This window comes from Lolium perenne, chromosome 5 (genome assembly GCF_019359855.2).
Source record: "Lolium perenne isolate Kyuss_39 chromosome 5, Kyuss_2.0, whole genome shotgun sequence".
NCBI lineage: Eukaryota > Viridiplantae > Streptophyta > Magnoliopsida > Poales > Poaceae > Lolium > Lolium perenne.
The window spans coordinates 122,066,388-122,087,986 of NC_067248.2; the positions used below are offsets into that span (position 1 = coordinate 122,066,388).

The 21,599-nt window shown below is 46.3% G+C and overlaps 1 protein-coding gene across 1 annotated transcript; it reads left to right on the forward strand.

The window, feature by feature from the left end:
• The first annotated feature begins 15,066 nt into the window (after positions 1–15,066).
• Positions 15,067–16,234, forward strand: LOC127299770 (uncharacterized). Its single transcript, XM_051329818.2, has one exon. The coding sequence runs from the start codon at positions 15,118–15,120 to the stop codon at positions 15,790–15,792; it is 675 nt and encodes a 224-aa protein (XP_051185778.1). The 5' UTR covers positions 15,067–15,117; the 3' UTR covers positions 15,793–16,234.
• The last annotated feature ends 5,365 nt before the right edge of the window (positions 16,235–21,599 follow it).

Genomic DNA, 21,599 nt, shown 5'->3' on the forward strand with positions numbered 1-21,599 from the left:
GGCACTCCCCCTACATGTGTGCATCTAAGTAATTTGCATTTGAATACAAATACACAACACATAGGAGTATGGTGCCTCATCACAAGAGATATCCAACATGAGCTCTAACACTAGACATTGACACATATGAAGTTGAGATAGGATGTAAGAAATCATACCCATGTGTAGATATATAATACGGAGATATAGCATCACACATAATGTAATATCCTTGATCTCAACAAATAGAAATCCGAAAACCATAACAATGTCTCACACCACATAGCACATAGTTTTAAACGGAAACGGAACACAACCAAAGCAAATAGTTCAAATACGAGGGAACACAAGCAATAAAGGAATGACAAACGCATATGCTTGTGCCCAAACCATGCAAATCCCCGAGAGAGTTCCTAATAGAACGCTTCTCCCCCTTTGGCATCGAGACGCCAAAAAGGGGACAAGCGCGATGCTACTCGCCCCATGGGGATCACTCGGAGGCATAATCATCATCGGACTCTTGCGCCTCTTCTTCTTCTTCTTCTTCTTCTTCATCAGTGTCAGGTGCATCCGGAGAACGACGAGAGGTGTTGGACCTTTGAAGGCAATCATCAAGATCACTCCATGGAACCTGTGCAGAGTGCCATCCACTGTAACCCTGGTGAGCTGGAGGCTGAGGCAGGGGACCTTGATCACCACTGAGCTTGTGTAGAATAACCGCCTGAGTATGCTTAATCTCAGAACGCTCTCGGCTAGCTGCATAGTTCTCCTTATGGATCTCAATGTTCATGCAAAGGATGTGACGCTGAAACCAACTAAGCCGGGTCACTTGCTTCCTCATAGCCGGGACATCAGGATGACGAGCAGGAGCGACACCACTAGAACGAGCATCACCCATGAAAGTGTCAGGTGCAGGTACAGCTGAAGAGACTGGCTTAAGCTTGTAGGCCTTCTTGACATGGTGCTTCATCAAAGGATACCCACTCAAATCTTCACTATTCACAGCCACAGAGTTGTTGATGAGAAGCTGGATGTAGGGTGCATATGGTATGGTGGTCCGGGAGACCATGGCATCACGGATCTCATGGAAGATAAAGTCCATGATATCAAGAGTGTAGTCCCGCTCCTCATTACCATCACGAGCACACTTAAAGCTGAGGTGCATAAGGTCCACAAGGGCTCCCCGGAGAGCATCATTGTTACCACCACTTGGGCAAATGGTTGCCCGAAAGAACCGGAGCAACTGACTGTATATGAGGAGCAGCCCCTTAGTATAACCAACCCTTCCAGCTGAGGTATAGAGATCCACAAGAGCATTCTTATCTGTCTGTTGTGGTCCATGAAGACGACGACCCTCATCAACAGGAACTCCAAGAATACCAGCAAAACGGCGCAGAGTGGCACTGCAGTGAGTGGAGCCAGTCATCCATTCCATAGTGCGTTCCTCATCTTTCTTGATTGCCAAAGTGGCAAAGAATTGCTTCACCAAATCTGGGCTATAGTCACATTGAATCTTCATGCTATCTTTCAAGCCCATTCTTCCAGCTACCCAGATTGCATCTTCAAAGTGATCGTTTGCAGCCAGAATGTCCACATCGATAGCTTGCATGGGTCTCAGATTCTTCATGGGCTCATAGACGTCCTTGTAGATGAACACTTGCTCCATGCACCAGAATCTCCTGCCCTCTATCTCTTCATCCCTTGGAACATCTTCATACCAGTTCTTCAAGCGGATAGCTGAATAAGAGACTGGATCCATGGCCTTGTAGTTCTCCCTCACTTCCTTGTTCTTCCGCCTTGAAGCGGCGGACTTGCGAGGTGCATTGGGTGCAAACTCGTCACTTGATCGATCATGCCTTGAGCGTCTCCGACCACCCCGGGAAGCACCACCTGTGAGAAGCAAAGGCGGGTAGCAAAGAGAAGGTAATGCTCATAAGTCATGTAAGATACAGTAATATACTCGAGAAACATGCTATAAGTCGGTACAAATCTAGACATGATAGATTGAAGCAAAAACTGTAGCGGCGATGAAGCTCCAGGCCGGATAATCCGGTGTCCCCTGGGGGCGGATAATCCGGCCAGGCCGGATAATCCGGCCTGCTCGGGGGGCGGATAATCCGGCCCTGCGAGATGTGCAGTTTTTCAATCAAAAACTTGTCTAAGACTAGATCGGCCTCATAGCATGCAAGAGGAGTACACTACACGTGATTTGGATCAACTAGACACCAATTCCACCAAGAAAATAGCACATATAAAACACAACATCTAGGGTTAGAGATTGTGAATCATACCCACATCCATTGTGGAAACCGCTTGGAGGAGAAGGTAGCTAGGGAGGAGATGCACCCGATCCACCCAAGAACTCCGAGAGGGGGCGGACGGAGCGTCTCCGGCGAGGAGGAGGAGATCCGACGGTCTTGAGAGGAGAAAGAGGAGAGAGGCGCGTGGGGGGAGGTGTGAACCGTTTGGCCCCCCGCGGCCTCGACCTCAACCCTTTCAAGATCTGCCCAGGCCGGATAATCTGGCCCTAGCTTAGGGCGGATAATCCGGCCGGGCCGGATTTTCCGGGGTCGCCTGGGGCAGGATTATCCGGGGTTCTGGAAAATTCCAGAATCGCCGTGAATCCGGCCCATCTTTCGTTGGTTATTTGCATGACCCATATGCGATGCAATAATGTATCACGTCACATATAAGGTGCAAATTTACCAATAAGATGGAGCAACCTAGATCATCCGACCGAAAAACCTCTAACTCCAAGTTTTTTTACCAAACATGACAAATGAGCAAGATGGAAATGGCTTATAGGAGAGAGTAGGCTTAGGTATTAGAAGATACAAACTGTTAATGGTACATGGTCACTCAAGTTTGCAAGATATGAGCAAATAAGGCCAAACTAGAGTGATTTCCCATAAGAACATGGAGATGTCAATAAAATCCAATGAAAAACCAAACAACTCCAACTCTTCACGAAGAAGAGTGTGGTGGCCTAGGCCACCATATATGAGTGTTATGGTATGGCACCGCGAAGATATATCTTGGGTCCAAACCAATACTCATCATTTAAGCTCACATATCAACATATGATATAACGAGAATGAAATCTTTAATGTTGGCATTATGGGGGGAGGGATAGCTCAATAATTTAAACCGCACTCCCCCTATTTCCATGCCCACATCTAAACCAAATAAAGTTTTGAGACGAAGGTGTGTTTGCAAGATGGTCAAGCTATACTCCTTGAATCGATGATATTTAGCTCATTCCTCAAATAAGTGAACCTTGCTTCATCAAGAGGCTTCGTGAATATATCGGCAAGTTGATCTTTGGTAGGAACATAGATAAGCTCAATATCACCACGGGCAACATGATCCCTAATGAAATGATTCCGGATCTCAATATGCTTCGTTCTTGAATGTTGCACTGGATTATAGGCAATCTTGATGGCACTTTCATTGTCACATAATAGAGGCACTTTGTCACAAACGACACCGTATTCCTTTAAAGTTTGCCTCATCCATAACAATTGAGTGCATCCACTTGCGGCGGCAACATATTCGGCTTCGGCGGTGGAGAGAGATATGCAATTTTGCTTCTTAGAAGACCAACACACCAAGGACCTACCAAGGAATTGGCAAGCCCCGGAAGTTGATTTCCTATCATCCTTGTCACCCGCCCAATCCGCATCGGTGTATCCATTGAGAATAAAACTTGAGCCTTTGGGGTACCAAATACCATATCTTGGGGTATCAACCAAATATCGAAAGATTCTTTTGAGAGCCATCATGTGGCTCTCCTAGGGAGAAGCTTGATACCTTGCACACACACCAACACTCAACACTATGTCCGGTCTAGATGCACAAAGGTAAAGCAAGGATCCAATCATGGAGCGATATACCTTTTGATCCACCTCTTTACCATTGGGATCTAGTGCAAGATGACATTTGGTAACCATAGGAGTGGCCACACCCTTCAACTCGGTCATCTTGAACCTCTTGAGCATGTCTTGGAGATATTTTGCTTGGTTGATGAAGGTTCCTTCTCTCAATTGCTTGATCTCAAAACCAAGGAAAAACTTCATCTCTCCCATCATAGACATCTCAAACCTATCGGTCATAAGCTTTGAGAATTCATCATTGAAAGCTTTGTTAGTAGAGCCAAATATAATATCATCAACATATAATTGGCAAACGAAAAGCTCCCCATTGACCCTCTTAGTAAAAAGAGTGGGGTCGATTAGCCCAACATCAAACCCACGGTCTACCAACAATTCCTTAAGGTGCTCGTACCAAGCTCTAGGAGCTTGTTTGAGACCATAAAGTGCTTTATCAAGCTTGTAGACATGGTTAGGAAAGTTGAGATCCTCGAACCCCGGGGGTTGCTTAACATACACCTCTTCATGCAAAGGACCATTAAGAAAAGCACTTTTCACATCCATTTGTTGTAACTTAAAGTTATGATGCGATGCATAAGCAAGAAGGATACGGATGGACTCAAGACGAGCCACGGGAGAATAGGTCTCTCCAAAGTCAATCCCTTCAACTTGAGAGAAACCTTGAGCCACCAATCTTGCCTTCTTCCTCACAATATTTCCAAACTCATCTTGCTTGTTCTTGAATATCCATTTAGTGCCTATAACATTGCGGCACTCCTTTGGCTTCTTTACTAAGGTCCACACTTTGTTGCGCTTGAAGTTGTTGAGTTCCTCATGCATAGCTTCCACCCAATCCGAATCTTCAAAGGCTTCAAACACTTTCTTGGGTTCCACTACGGAGATATAAGCATGATGATTGCTAAAGTTAGCCAATTGCCTTCTTGTGGAGACTTTTGCTCGAACATCACCAAGGACCTTGTCATGAGTGTGTCCACGAATTTCAAGGGTCCTCTCTCTTCTTGCTAAACGACGGGCCTCGATCTCCTCCTTGGTTCTTCTTGGCCTTGGAGGTGTCACTTGATCAACTTGATCATGTGGGTCCCCGTCTTGACCTTGAACTTGAGCTTCCTCAATTACTTGGGGTTGCTCAATCTCATGTGCTTGATCTTGAACAATGTTCAGAGAAGGGCAAGAGTTGATTGGATCCTCATTGGAGCCATTATGAATGATTGGTTGATCTTGACCTTGATCTTGTCCTTGATCTTGCACAAAAGAGGGAGGGTCTTGTTCTTGTTCTTGGGTTGGTGCATCATTTGCTTCACTAGGTAAGGTTTGTTGATGTTGAGAAGATGAGGGCTCCACCATGGTAGAGCATAGTTCTTCCCGAGACGCCACACCGTGTCCCTCAATGGGGCGGAAAAATCCCACACCCATTCTTACTATGGCATCTTGAGGTATTTCATCACCTGCACAAACATCAACTTGCCCCACTTGGGAGCCATCATTTTCTTCGAACTTCACACTACAAGATTCAATGATAATCCCGGAGGATACATCAAAGATTCTATAAGTGTGAGATTCGGCACCGTAACCAACAAATATACCCTCCAAAGCTTTAGGAGCAAATTTAGACAAACGAACCCCTTTGATTTTGTAGAAACACTTACACCCGAACACCTTGAAGTATGAGATATTAGGCTTGTTCCCGGTGAGTATTTCATATGGAGTCTTGTTCAAGCCCTTGCGGAGATAGAGCCGGTTAGAGGAGTGGCAAGCGGTGGAGATGGCTTCCGCCCAAAAGTTATAGCGGGATTTATACTCCGCCATCATAGATCTTGCCATATCCATAAGAGTCCGGTTCTTCCTCTCCGCAACACCATTTTGTTGAGGGGCGTAAGCAGCGGAATATTGATGTCGAATCCCCTCATCACTAAGAAAATCATTGAGTGTATAGTTCTTGAACTCGGAGCCGTTGTCACTTCTTATTGCCATAATGAGGAGGTTGTGTTGGCGTTGCACCTCGGTAGCAAAGTCAATGAATATTTGTTGAGTCTCAACTTTCGTCTTGAGAAAGTAGACCCAAGTGTATCTTGAGTAATCATCAACTATCACCAAGCAATGTTTCTTCGCACGAAGACTTGCATGAGTAACGGGACCAAAGAGATCCACATGAAGGAGCTCCAAGATCCTCTTGGAAGAGATGATGGTCTTGCTTGGATGCGGAGAGTCATGCATTTTGCCTTCAACACAAGCCCTACAAACACGATCTTTGGCAAAAGACACATTTTCCATTAGTCCCACAATATGGTTCCCCTTGTGAAGACTTTGCAAAGTTCTCATGTTGACATGGGCTAGGCGGCGATGCCACAACCAACCCACATCCGCCTTTCCGAATAGGCACATCGCACTTGAAGTGGTGGTCCCCGAAAAGTCCACCACATACAAGTTATGTTCGCGATACCCAACGAAAGCGACTTTTAGAGTCTTGCTCCACAAGAGGACCACAATATCATTATCAATAAAGACGGCAAAACCCATCTTGCCAAGGGCGGAAACGGAAAGCAAATTGTAACCAAGGGTTTTGACAAGCATGACATCCACAAGAGTAATGTTGTGTGCAACCACAACCTTGCCAAAACCCAATACCTCGGATGTAGAATTATCGCCAAAGGAGACGGTGATATTATTTATGTTGGGCCTCAACTCCTTGATGAGGTTCTTGCCGCCGGTCATATGACTTGTACATCCACTATCAAGTACCCATTTTGAACCTCCGGCGGCATAGTCCTACATGAGATCAATTCTTGGATTTAGGTACCCATTTTTCAATGGGTCCTCTTTTGTTAGCAACAAGGGTCTTTGGAACCCAAATAGACCAAGCAACATAACCATCATAAGGACCAACATATTTAGCATAGACATCACCATAATAATCTTTAAAGAGAACATAGTGAGGGTTATCTATTCCCGCACCATCATCATTAATGGTGTTGCCCTTTCGGGGTTCACCATTAGCTTTCTCATGTGCGGGCTTGGTCTTTTTCTTGTTTGCCTTTTTAGCCTTGGTATTAAAACCAAGTCCCTCCTTCCCATTGTTTGACCTTTGCTTACTCAAAAGATCATCCAAGGAAAGTTTACTTTGGGGAGAGGAGGTCCTAGCAAGTTCATCTTTCAACCTAGCATTTTCCTCAATTATATTTGCATGATCACATGAAGGAGTAGAGGTACTAGGTATGTCATATGAAGCAAGCCTAATTTGAAGTTGCTCATAAGACTCGGAGAGGAGAGAGTATTCACTCTTCAAGGCTTTGTGAGCCTTGTCTAGTTCATCTAGATCCTTCACAAGTTTCTCATGATCAACACCAAATTTGGCCTTTTCCTTTATAAGCACTTTAGTCTTAGCTCTAGCAAGATCTCTAGCTTTAGTGAGCTTGTTAATTTTATCTTGAGGCTCTTCAAGAGTTTCTATCCTCTCCTCAAGAGAAGCTATAGTTTCTTGACTTTCCTCAAGAGCATTTTTAAGGGCATGGATTTCAAGAGAGTCTTCTCTCTCTATTTGACCCTTTTTCTCAAGCATATCACTTTGTTGAGCTATACGAACCATGAGGCTTGAAACATGCTTTTTAGTGTTACCTTGTAGGTTGAGAATGAAATCATCAAACTCTAGCATTTCTTGTTTCACTTTTAGACTAGCATCATCAACCCCTAGATCACTAGATAAGTTAGGCATAGAGGGGTTAGGGGATGATACCTCGGAGGATTTAGCCATGAGGCAACTTTCTTCCTCCACATGAATGACCTCATTGGGGGATTCACTTGGTGATGAAGAGTTAGTGGAGAGAGAGGCAAGAGCGACCAATCCATTAGAGGTTGCATCTTCTTCATCATCAACATCATCATCTCCGGAGGTATACTCTTCTTGAGTTGATAGCACAATAGATGTGTCCAAGGAGGACCTTGCCATGAAGCAATGTGCATTCTTGATATGAGGATTCTCATTGGGAGAGTCAAAGAGAGATGAAGAGGGAATGTTGGTGGTGACGATGGCGGCCAACTCCTTTGAGCTTTCTTCATCTTCCTCACTACTAGAGCTTCCCACTTCATCAGAAGAATATTCTTCCTTTGTTACTAGCACAATTCTTGAGGGCCTCTTGCCCTTCTTGGTCTTGTTGTTGTAGAATTTCTTGTTGGGGGCTTTTGAATATTTGCCCTTTGTGTCTTTGCTCTTGTCCTTGGGAATGAGCCTCCCATTATGAAGCTCTCTATTCTCATAGGGGCATTCAGCAATGAAGTGGCGCTTGTCATCACAATTGTAGCATGATCTTGTCTTTGGACCAAAGCTAGTGAACCCACTTTTGTTGTTTCTCTTGATGTTGTCTTCCTTGGCCTTGGACGGATCAATCCAAAACGACTTTGCGTGGAAGGCCATGTGGTCATGGTAGTGGCATTGCAAATCTTCCGGATAGGTCATGCTCCAAGATGCCCTATAAGATTCTTGAGGAATCACTTCTTCAACGGAGTTGACCACCAAGGCAAGGTTGGAACCTTTTGCCATCCCAAGAGCACGATTGCGAGAATCATGAGAGGTTTCCTCAAGCACCTTGAGAGCTTGCATCTCGTGCACGACTTGTTGAGAGGTGAGAGAGGAATAGCATTCCCTCCCCACAAGAGTCTTGACATCAATGGGTACAAATGGCATCATGCATTCAATGTACTTCTCCTTGATCCAAGAGTCATTGATGTGGGTGGCACCAATAAGCCGGAAGGCATCGGCAACGGTGAGAAGTCTTCCATACATGTCTTCATGATCTTCATCCGGTAGCCTCATGAACCCTTCGGCTTTATTCTTAAGAGCATTATACTTGTTCCTCCTTGTGCTCTCACTTCCAATGCAACTAGCGGTCAAGCCATCCCAAGCTTCCTTGGCGGTGGTGTAGTTCCGGACACGATGCAATTCCTTTGTCCCCACACTAGTTTGAATCATGTACAAGGCGGTGTTGTTGAGTTGACTATCAACCGCTTCTCTTCTAGTCAACTTGTCGGGGTTGTATGGCTTGAAGCCTTCCAAGATGATTCTCCATAATTCATTGGAGGCACTACAAACATGAGAGCGGAACTCAAATTGCCAAGTATCGAAATTATCAATAGAAAACTTAGGTGGGTCGCCCCGAATGTTCAAATGGGGATGGGGAACCGGTATATCGGGAGATTGGAAAGGTGGAGGTACTCGATTGTAGCTCTCACTCCCACTAGTTCCCTTAGGAGATGCAATGGGGGATTTGATAGTGTTTAAGTTATCACCTTCCACGGGTTTGGTAGATGAGGGTAAGTCTGAAGCCTCTCCCTCATCTAACGCACCCGTGTCTTTTACCTCTACACTAGGAGCCTTGGGAAGGGCCGGAGCCAAAAGCTCGGCAATCATCTTTTTCATGCTTTCCATTTGGGCTTCCATGGAGGACTTCAACGAATTGAAGTCTTCCACGGAGACCATCTTGGCGGCCCCTTCCGAGGACTCCTCGTCCGGCATACTCTTAGGCGGTTAAGCCCGAAATAAGAGCCGAGGCTCTGATACCAATTGAAAGGATCGTATGCCGCACCTAGAGGGGGGGGGTGAATAGGTGCTAACCAATTTTTAGTTCTTTTTCAATTTAGGCTTGACACAAAAGGTAAATTCTCTAGATATGCAACTAAGTGAATTTACCTATATGACAAGGTTATCAACTAGGCAAGATATAGCTATGCAATATATAAGAGATAGAGTGGGATAGAGGTAACCGAGAGTGGAGCACGCGATGACACGGAGATGATTCTCGTAGTTCCCTTCCTTTGCAAGAAGGTACGTCTACGTTTGGAGGAGTGTGGTTGCTACGAAAGCCAAACCAACAGCCACGAAGGCTTCACTCAGATCTCCGGTGAGCAACGCCACGAAGGCCTAGCCCACTTCCACTAAGGGATTTCCTCGAGGCGGAAACCGGGCCTTTACAAGGTTCTTGGGGCACACATCCACAACCAAATTGGAGGCTCCCAAATCTGTTACAACACAACAATCAACAACAATACATCAACACAAATCAACTAGGGAACCAAATAGGAACACTAGCATGAGATCCCTCAAACAAGAGAGGGGGAAATGAAGAACGCTTCGGTGAGGATGTAGATCGGTGTCTTCTCCTTCGAATCTCCAAAGATCAAGAGCTTTGGTTGGGGGAGGAAGGAGATCTTGCAAATCTTGACTTTCTTGAGGTGGCTCTAATGGAGGTGGCTTGGCAGATTTCTTGTGTAATGATTGAGCAAGCAACCAAGGTAGAAGAAGGGGGGTATTTATACCTCCCCTCAAAAATGAGCCGTTGCTGCTTCCGGGGGGGCGGATATTCCGGCCTAAGTAAGGGCCGGATAATCCGCCCCCCCCGGATAATCCGGCCTTCGGGACAAAACCGTGACATTATCCGGCCAAATGTCCGGCCCTTGTACTGGTTCACATTTCTTCCAGTCCTTAGCCAAAAACGAGGGGGCCGGATATTTCCAAAATATCCGGCCCGGATAATCCGGCCCTGGTACAATACCGGGACATTTTCCGGGCAAATGTCCGGCCCCCATACTGCGCTGCATTTCCTCGAACACTTAGCCAAAATCAGGGGGCCGGATATTTCAACAATATCCGGCCCGGATTATCCGGCCTGGCCAACTTTTTCTGATTTCTTTTGACAGACGATCAAATCCAACACACATGAATAAATATCTATGTAATCCATGTACCACTTAAACAAACATTAGTGTATCACATATATTGACATAAAACACACAAAACATAATGTGAGAGATGTTCTTTCAGCAAGTGTGTGGAGTTGCGAATATCTTGCAGGGTTGAGATCTTTTGCATTGGCGACAGGGACCAATCGAGAGATCTCGTTGCGTCATACAAGTTATCATCCACTTCATCAAGTTACCTCTGCTGCTATCACCCCGTGATCATCACCACATCCGTTGCTTACTGAGAAGATCGGGCCACCCCATATCACTCCCATTCCCGTGTCGTGCCACCTCCTTGCTCAATTCGCCTCCCACCGGCGACCTCCACGCCATGGACGGCGATGAGGCCACTCCGTCGACCTTCTCCACCCCTCCGGCCGCCGATCCCCGCCCATCCCCAGCTCCGCCCGCCGCCTCCGCTGCCTCCGCCGCGTCCACTGTCGCGGGAAACCCGAAGGCCCAATCGAGCCGGCGCCCCGCCTTCACGCCTCCCCATCCAAACACCAGTGTCGGCGCTTCGACCGCAACTGGAGGGCACGTGAAAAGCACCGGCGGCAAGCGAGGGCCGACTGCGGCCACTGTGGCGGAGAAGCAGAAGAAGGGGACGACGTCGAGGATGATGGAGCCACAAAAGAGATCCAAGTGAGCAATGCCGAGGATGCCAACAATGGCAACGATTTATGAACTATATTCTATTGTAGTTGGAACTAATTTGATGCTTTGAACTATGTCTTCGTTTTGAAATATGTGTCGTTTGTGCGTATGTGATTTGTTTGCAATGTTTTAGTTCATATTTTAGTTCATATACATGTATTTTATCTCTCAATTATGCAATGTTTTGTGGCAGCGGTGTCCTAAAATAGGGCAGCTGTTGGAGACGAGTCAAAACCAGATCCCCTATAATGGAGCATCTGGTAAAGCCAAAGTAGTTTTGGGCACCTAAAAGGCAAAAACAGGTGCCCTATACATGTTTTTTTTGCTGCCCTAAGACAAGGCATCTTTTAGAGATGCTCGTACAACCTGTCAACTTTTACCATATTTATTTACTGGTTTACCTCCGATTTCAATAGCCGCGACAAAAAATTGCTAGTTAAAGAGCGTTGGAGTGATTTATAAGGACAAATCTTCTCAATCCATTGAGTGAGTGAGAAAGAGGACTTATTCACACACGCTCCTACTCCTCCTCTTCCCCCGCCACCGCTCGCCACAGCACACATGTCACATTTTCGCGTACGTGTCAAAACGTATGTGCCTGCTTGACACATACATGTCCTCTTCCTCCGCGTCTCGGCTTGGCTCATGCCTTCTTTCTTCCCAGGCTACAGAAGAGATAGAGACGAGAGACACAATGGATCGGCTTATCCGACCATTCCTATATGTCTCTGTCTTGCGCTCAAGTTTCTTTGCTGCGATGCTCTGTAGGCTTCCCTATCCCTTCGATTGCGTGTACAACCGTCTAGGAGTGGAGGCCTCAAAAACCTTGAGTCCGAGTTCCTCACCAGGAGACGGTTAATAAGGTCTTAAGGGGGGTCTCAGACACGACTACTCCCTCCATCTGAGTTCTTCCTCATGGACTTAGTTCCTATACGGGCTCGCGACATCGACAACACCATGTGCGACAACAACAACAACAACAACAACGAAGATGCTATAGTGGTGACCTTCCCTGCCACAATATATGTTATTCTCATCTCTTTTTTCTTAGTTTGATGTAGATCTATTAGATATACTTAGTTTAATGAATATGGTTAAGTTTGCTAGTGCTTATGTCATGTTGATCTCGGTAATTACACTTACTTAGAAATTGCTTAATATAATTTCACATAAAATAGATAAACACTCTAAATAATGTTTTCATTATTACTTACACTGAGCAGTATGCTTGCTATTACTGATTGGGTACAAACAGACACCCAAACAAATCATAGTTAACGCCTACAGGTGGCCAACTTTAGGCTACTAAGAATAGCCATTTCGGTTAAAAAAAATATCAGGATAAGTACAGGTGGTACGAATATAACATACATATATGGTTGTAAGGGGTATCCTGCATAAACCTGCGAAAGTGTTATCTATTTCAAACTAGACTAATTTGTCAAAAAAAATTACAACTAACCTAAATTGTTTTGACTACGAAGCGAGATGAATTGGGTGCCACTTTGCATCCCTATATACGTACGTTGCAGAATACATGAAAAATCACTACAACTTGGGCTCTCTGGATCACCAGGGGTCAGTTTGGTTGTTCACACCATTTTTCTGCATCTAGGGTGATCTTCCCACGAAGCCATAATTTACCGGGTCAAATTCAAAACCACGATCTGCATCTAGTTTGATTGCCAACTATTTATTTTTAGCTTATTTGTGCACTTTGTTTGGTTGCCAATAAAGTTGGATTTTAGGTAGGCGGATGGAAACTGAGCATGTTTGGTTGCATACGATCTAATGATATGGTAACAACTTCAGGCGGATAGAAACTGAGCATGTTTGGTTGCATACGGTCTAATGATATGGTAACAACTTCTCAAAAATGGTAAAACCTTTTTGGGTAGTGCACTTGCGGAGAACTCATTGAGATGGTACCTTGTTAACTGGAAATGTGGAAAAATACCAGAATGGTAAGCATGTGGTATCAGCTAGGTAGAATTTACCTTCTTAGATTTTGAGGCCATTGGGTCTCTCTTAGATGTTAGCAATTAATGTTGCATCATGGAATGATCCTTATCATCCAGCAAACACATATGTGAACCTCATATCAAAATCAAGAATCTACGCATATTTGGTTGGTGTAGTGCTTCCTCCCTGTATGAATGAGAGTCGCTTCTGGGTACTCTTGCAGTCACATGAGTATCATGAATTGCACCAACATAAGTTTGACATTTACATGAAAAAATTATTAGGCCTCACTACAATAAAATCATGTCATGAACTACAAGTTAGAGTTGCTCACCTTCAAATATGACAACCATCGGTACCTATCTTTGATATTGGGGGGGGGGGGGGGCTTTACAAATAGATGATGATCATCTCTCCTCTAACCTCCCCAATAGCATACATGACTTGCTTGAAGTACGTGGATATTGTCTCAGTCGATCTCCTCTATGTGCTATTGCTCACTCGAAATCTCTGGTTCTGTCCAAGAACATGAAAGAACATTGACAGTTTCTCCTCAATACAGGTGTGATGCTATATTTAAGCAACATCCTAACCCTTAACATGTTCACAAGCTAGTTAAAAGGGGATCCTTTTATCCTAAGCATGTTGACAACCTCTACATCGTTGTTGTTATAGATGTAGTTCAGATTTATCATCCTCTCTCTATCGCGTTGAAACTTGGGAGCATATGTGATAGGTGCAACGAATCGCTCTCAGGTAGATGAAAAGCATTGAAGCTTGAATCACAAGTATGAGGACAACTGCATGAACAAACATATTCATCTGGGCGTCCTAATTAAGTCGATGTTGCATACGTAACAACAAAGTCGGCCAGAAGTTAACTAACGAGCTAAGGAGCTAATGGTGGAGGTGGGAGGGGGGGTTATAGGTGCTTCTAGCTTTAGTTGAAGACGGCGACATGAACTCGCCGGTGCCGCAGATCTTCGAGCTCCGCCGCTGCCGGTGTGAGAGAAGAGAGGGTGACAGTGGAGATCTGTGAAGTCGGAGTGGCCGTTGTTGCGGATCTAAATCGCCGCCAACGCCGATGTCACTGTCCAAGAGGGAAAGTGAGGCTAGATTTGTTCTTCACTGGTAGTGCGGCTAAGAGGGCGGTGAGGCTACATTTCACGCAAGACCGAGGAGCCAATTTCCCACCATCAGCAAGCTTGCTTCCCTGCGCATGCCTTCTCTCTCTCTGAGCCCGCAAGCGTCTGTCCCAGCATCAACGGTAAAATTCAGAATCCAACCGTACCTTGGAGTCCTATCCCATGGGTGCTTTAAGATTCACGCAAGCCGAGACCCCGCAATCCGGTTGTCAAGTAAACATCCAATTTTGGCATCCGTGAAGTTGACAAAGGATGTTCCCGAGCAACCAAATCCCCACGCATGCGCCTTGTTAGAAGTTGAACGGGCAGAAATAAACTCGGTGTCATTCCGTGCGCCGATCCTTGGCTCGCGGCTTTTAGACAAGTAACGTGTTTGTCACTTGTTCATTTGGCAAAATCTTGGAATTCCACCATTATTTTGCCTGCACGCAGGAACTGCGAGTTTGTGGGCAGGAGCGAGTCCTGACGCTCTCTGTATCACGGCCGTGCAATCAACCATCCTACGTGTCACCATTAGCTCCCGCAAGCTCTAGATAGGACGGTCAAGGTCAAACTAATCATCAGTTGGCCGCAGAACGGGATGATGAGCCCCACGGGGGCCCACGTGGCCCAGCTAAACCCCGCCAGTTAATTCTTAACCCCCACTGACTTGTCCTCGTCAAATCGCAGTATATAACCAGGCCACTCCAAGCCTAGCTCTCTGTCCACCACCACCATCCATCCAAACCCAAACCAGCTTGGCTTTGACATCGCCGGCCATGTCAACGTCGTCGAGAGCGCGGCGCGGCGGCGGGAGGCAGTTCGCGGTGGGCGGGCGGCTGCGGCACGTGGCCGTGGTGGACGCGGGGTGCGGGTGCCGCCCGCGCCGCCCGAGGCTGCCGGCGCTCATGAGCCTGCCTTCCTTCCTCAGGCCGTCTCCGAAGCCGCCGGTGCCGGCGCCGGGGAGCAGCATCAGCAGCTCCCTGTCCCGTTCGTCGTCCTTCTTCCCGTCCTCCGCCTCCACCGCCTCCTCCGCCACCTACTCCACCTACTCCTCCTCCAGCGCCTCCTACAAGCAGCACGGCCAGGCGCCCGCGGTGCCCTACGGGGTGACGGCCAAGGCGTCCGCCCCGGCGCCGGTCGCGAGGAAGAAACATGCCGCGAGGAAGAGGCGCGAGAAGGCAGCGGCGTCGGCGGAGGAGGGCGTCGGGGTGGCGGTGGAGAAGGAGTCGTCGGACCCGCGCGCGGACTTCCGCGACAGCATGGTGCAGATGGTGGTGGAGATGGGGCTCTGCGACTGGGACGGCCTCCGCTGCATGCTCCGCCGCCTGCTCGCCCTCAACGCGCCGCGACACCACGCCGCCATCCTCGCCGCCTTCGCAGAGGTCTGCGCCCAGCTCGCCTCCGACCCTCCGCCGCAGCCGCCGGCATACCACTACGACTACTACTACTGACGAAGCTCGTCCGCTCGTGCTCTGTTCCGTGTGTACGTGGTGGGGGTCTCGAGATCCTGGCACCACCTGGTGTACGCGTCGCTTACCGGGTGGTGATAGGATCTCTCAGGAGGCAGTTTGGTGAAGAAAATTAGTAGTGGCATGCAGGTTTAGGTGTGTTTAGTATTAGCTCAGCTCTTATTTGGTGGCGGTGTTTAAGTTTCCTAGTTTCTGCTCATTATGTTTCGTGTGTTTGTTCTTAGTGTGCTTGCGTGGCCTTCGGTTTTGCGTGAAGGTCACCGAGAAAGGATCCAACTCTAGTTAATCTATGTAACTATAGTTGTGTCATTAGTAGTGCTGTGATATGTCTGTGCTACATGCATATGGCAAATGTCTAGTGAATCATGTTCTGTATGCTTGCTAATCTTCACAATGAGAAGAAAGTTTGCACTGCGTCTTGAAATGTTTTCTCTTGATTTCTTTTACTGTATTGTTTTTAATCTGTTTCTACTCCAAGACTCCCAGTGCATCGTCCATAGTTCTGCATGCACCAAGCTCTCAACTCCCAAATACTACCAACAAATAGTCGCCAAATGTATTCATTTTTTTGGCGAAAAGCGAGAGAGGAAGAAGCACTTTGGATACCGATCAGCGGATGGCACGCCTTGTTTGTTCTTGGACTTTTGATGAGGAGTTGGAAGGTGTTCCCGAGAGAGCTTTGCCGGCCGGGAAAAGGTCGACGAGCACGCACGCACGCAGGCACCTGCACCGTCCGTGCAGCGCGAGACGGCGTGTCGATGAGCTTTTCTGGCATCATACGGAGTACTAGCTAGATTTTCATCGCCGTTTTGTACGGGAAGAAGAACATCGCCGTTGCACACATTCATGCGTGCCGGCAGCGCTGCATCTGCATCTGCAATGCATGCAAAGCCAAACCGCAAACGTGCTTCCTCTCTCTTTGATTACTAGTGGTTGCGCACTTGGGCTGCCTTTTGAGAGCTGCTTGGCTTTTTCATGGAGCTTAATTAAGTCAGCTTTGTGGCCGTTGACTCTACCAAGATCGATCGCCGTGCCATATGGTTAGATGTTAGTAAATGGATATACAACAAGAAAAAAATGCAGACTTTGTCTAATGTATAGTATGAGACAAAGCCATACGTACGTACATCGTACGTGTATGCATCTAATGCATGTGACGTGTACCATGAGTCTACCCAACCTCGGAAGTGCTACCTACTACCTCTAGATGATCCGATCATCCCCATGCTATGGCGTGTCTAGCCTGAATCAAATTGAGGGTCCTTCGGGAGAGGCCCTAGGGGTATGCCCCTTTCGAAAAGCTATTTGGGTGGCTCCCACTCGTAGAGGCAGGCTTCACCATAACACACATTATTGGTCCGGTGGAGTTTGGCCCGTTCAAAACGATGTAAAAATCGAAATCACTGCCTGGCAATCGACCGCGCAAGCTGTTTTTTGCGCGAAGCGCTCACGCGGATGCGTGATTCAATTCCCTTTCTCTTCTGTCTTTTTTGTCCTTTTCTGCATGTAGCCCCACACTAATGGCACATGCACATGCAAACTCCACTAATACATATGCGGCCATGCATATTTTTGTCGTTTTCTGCAATCCCTTTCACATGCAGCCATGCACATCCACCTGCCACCTCATTTCTCACTAATCACATGCCACTTCCTTTCTCACTAATCACCTTGCACATGCACGTGCGCACTCACATGCGTAGATGGATGAATGATTGGACCGGACCATATGCATGGAGATTTTTTTGCAATTCCCTTTTAATTGGTTATTTGGTACGCTAATTAATATTTCCCTTTGATCAATTCCCTTTGTACAATTTCCTTTTGACAATTCTTTTTTTTGTAATTCCACTTTTTTGTTATTTTCATACGGTAATTCCCTTTTTCGGGCTAATGGTTTTTAGGGGGGAAATAACGGGTGGGGGATCCACTTGCAACTCAAATGAACTACCACTTGCTACTCAAATTAAGTAGTGTTTTAAGTTGTAAGCTAAAAAATAAAATTTGAGTTGCAAATAAAATTTAATTTTTAGGGTTGCTAGGTATTTAAATTTACCGTTGATAAATACCGGGGCACCGGGTTGATAACTTGTAAAAAAAGTCGCTAAATTTTTTTTAAAATAAAATTTATTTTTTTAGGGTTGCTAGATATTTTAACTTACCGTTGATAAATACCGGGGCACCGAGTTGATAACTTGTAAACAAAAAAAAAGAGTCGCTACATATTTTAAATTAAATTAAATTTTGAGGGTTGATATTTATTTATATTTACCATTGATAAATAGCGGGTCACCGGGTTGATAGCTTGTAAACTAAAATAGAGTCGCTAAAATATTCTAAATGAAATACTTTTTACGGTTATTATTTATTTATTTTTACCGTTGATAAATAACGAGGCACCAGGTTGATAACTTGTAAAATAAAAAATGTTCGCTAAAATATCCTAAATGAATTACTTTTTAGGGTTGGTAGTTATTTATAATTACCATTGATAAATAACGGGGCACCGGGTTGATAACTTGTAAACTAAAAAGAGTCGCCAAAATATTCAAAATGAAATTAGATTTTTAGGGTTGGTAGTTATTTATATTTACCGTTGATAAATAACAGGACACCGGGTTAATATCTTCTAAACTAAAAAAGATTCGCTAAAATGTTTAAAATAAAGTTAACTTTGGGGTTGATAATTTTATCATTTTACCGTTAATCACTCAAGTACGGAGGGTTGATTATTGAAACAGAGAGGGTTGATAACTTTTAGCCCGAAAAAAAGTTTCTCGAAACATATCAACATGGGTGCTAGTCTTGAAGATCTCGTCGAGACGGATTTATTGGTGAAAGCGAATCTTAATTTGGAGTTGTCGTTTGAAAGTTAAAACGTTTTGAATTTTCAAATTTGGAAAAGATTCCGCTGACATCAGCAGATTCGTCTATTTATGCATGCATGCAGAACTTTCCCTCAATACCCTGCAGCAGGTTGATAATTTTATACATTTACCGTTGATCACTCAAGTACGGAGGGGTTGATTATTCAAATAGAGAGGCTTGATAACTTTTAGCTAGAAAAAAAGTTTGTTGAAACATATTAACATGGGTGCTAGTTTTGAAGATCTCGTCGAGACGGATTTATTGGTGAAAGCGGATCTTAATTTGGAGTTGTCGTTCGAAAGTTAAAACGTTTTGAATTTTGAAATTTAGAAAAGATTCTGGTGACATCAGCAGATTCGTCTATTTGTGCTTGCATGCAGAACTTTCCCTCAATAGCCTGCACCAGGTTGATAATTTTATACATTTGTCGTTGATCACTCAAGTACGGAGGGGTTGATTATTCAAATATAGAGGGTTGATAACTTTTAGCTAGAAAAAAAGTTGGTCCAAACATATTAACATGGGTGCTAGTTTTGAAGATCTCGTCGAGATGGATTTATTGGTGAAAGCGAATCTTAAATCGGAGTTGTCGTTTAAAAGTTAAAACGTTTTAAACTTTCAAATTTGGAAAGATTCTCGCTTACATCATCAGATTTGTTCCTTTATACATGCATGCAAATGTACGGCAATGGAAAACGCATTTACTCCTAATCATGTCTGAAACCGATCGCTCAATAATATCCTGGCGATCGAGCGCCAGCTAGGGCAGCCCTGTAAAAATGGTGTTTTCAATATGTTTGGTAGCTCGGGTTGTATGTGGTCGGGTTTGAAAAAGATTCTGGGTTATGTGTTTTGATGTAAAAATGGTGTTTTCAATATGTTTGGTAGCTCGGGTTGTATGTGGTCGGCTTTGAAAAGATTCTGGGTTATGTGTTTGGATATAAAAATGATGTTTTCAATATGTTTGGTAGCTCGGGTTGTATGTGGTCGGCTTTGAAAAGATTATGAGTTTATGTGTTTGGTTGTGGTTTTGTGGTGCATGCTATGTGAGGCCCAATGGCCTAGCACTAAATACAAGGGGAATCTTCTCTCATTTTCTTTCTACATAGGTCCTATCCGGGAGAAACTACCAATTCAGTAGTAGCGGTGGAGCCTGCCCTGTAGGCCTTTCGGAGTGCTTTAAGGTTTGCACCGACGAGGCCTTTTTGGACCCCGCATTGTTTGGTAGCCCACGAAAAAATGCATCTTTCTCAGCTCATACTCTACCCACCACCGTGCAAGCTACCAAACGCTCCATGGGCCAAGCTATCCACTTCATTTGGCAGGTCGTGAAGTATTTTGGCCCAAGAGACCTTATGCTCAGGGTTATACCTGGCCATGGACAGCCCGGCCCGGCCCGAAATTCCCGGGCCAAGCCCAACCCGACCATGCATGTAGGCCGGGCCTGGGCCAGATTTTTGGCCCGATGGTCAGCATGGGTCGGGCCTGGGCCATCATTTTGCGCGATTTAAGGAAGCGGCCCGGCCTGAGGCCCAAGGCCCGAAGGGCTTTTCTTATGATGGACCGGGCTTGGGCCAAGGTTTCCGGCCCGACGGTCGGCCGGGCCGGGCCGGGCCTGGGCCGAGATTTTCCGGGTCGGGCCTTGGTAGGCCCGGCCCGGCCCGAGAAATGCTCAGGTATACTCAGGGTGTTTGGTTGCATACGAGCTTAGTTTTAGTCTCACCACTTATCCGCATGGTGACCTTACCTCTCACTTAACACAACTAGCTTACTAGCCCCATGCCGCCGTCCACGAAGTCAAGCACAAGGGATACCACAACGGCACGCAGAAAGGCCACCATGCCGTCTTCGCAAAAGGTTGCCACAACAATTGGATGGTCTATGGGCAAGACAAGGTTAAATATGACACGCCGGAGCTTTCGGCGTGGCACAACAAGGTTGGTGACGACTCTTCCTGGGCATTTCTCGGGCCGGGCCGGGCTTCGGGCTGGCCCGAAAAAAGCCCGACGGGAAATCCTTGGCCCGAGCCCGGCCCGGCCCGACCAACTTTCAGCAAATTTTGGCCCGAGCCCGGCCCGCGGCCCGAAAAAGCCCGATTTTTCCCGGGCTGGCCCGACGGCCCGGCCCGATCTAATGGTAATTTTCTTTTTTCTGTGGCCCGAGCCCGGCCCGATATAATTACGGGCTGAAGAATGATGGCCCGAGCCCGGCCCGATAGAGAGAAAAAGCCCGGCCCGGCCCGGGATTTTCGGGCCGGGTCGGGTCGGGCCGTTCGGGCCGGGCTTCCCATGCCCAGGTATAGTGACGACACTGGCTACACCTACACAGCGTGCCTCCACGAGGTTGCTACTGATCGTAGGGACAACACTATCGAAGGTCCAGCTCCTTCATGAACTAGATGATCAAGACACAAGTAAAAGGTTGACGGACACATGAGCAAACCTCACTTACCCCACGTGCAAGATTGCATCACTGGAGCAGAGAACGAGGGTGACTCGCTGGAGAGGGTCTTGGATGACTAGATTGAACATTTCTTATTGACCTAGAAATCCCGGAGCTCATGCCCAAGCTCTGTAGCAACATCTTCCAACTCACTGATGAAGGAATACCAATCCAGGTAGGCCAAGGAGTTGAGTCGGATCACCTCGCCAGGGTGGCCCATGACATGATCATGGCCGCCTCTTTGGTGTTCTTACACGCACATGGAGTGGGTTGGTTCGAAAGTCTAGTCAGATGACGGGGAAGATCAACGTGAAGCCCAACTCCACGACAACGTATTCGACCTGGATCTCAACCGAAGTCTGGCTTATCCTGTAAAACCTTAAGCCGAGTCATCCACATAAGGCTTAGCTAGAGATCCAAACCATAGAACTTATTACTCTCATCCAACCCCTAGCGAAGTCGTCACTCCTTCTCTGGCA

What these genes read in the sequence shown, in the direction of transcription:
- LOC127299770 (XM_051329818.2), top strand. Translation starts at nt 15,118, where the DNA reads ATGTCAACGTCGTCGAGAGCGCGGCGCGGCGGCGGGAGGCAGTTCGCG.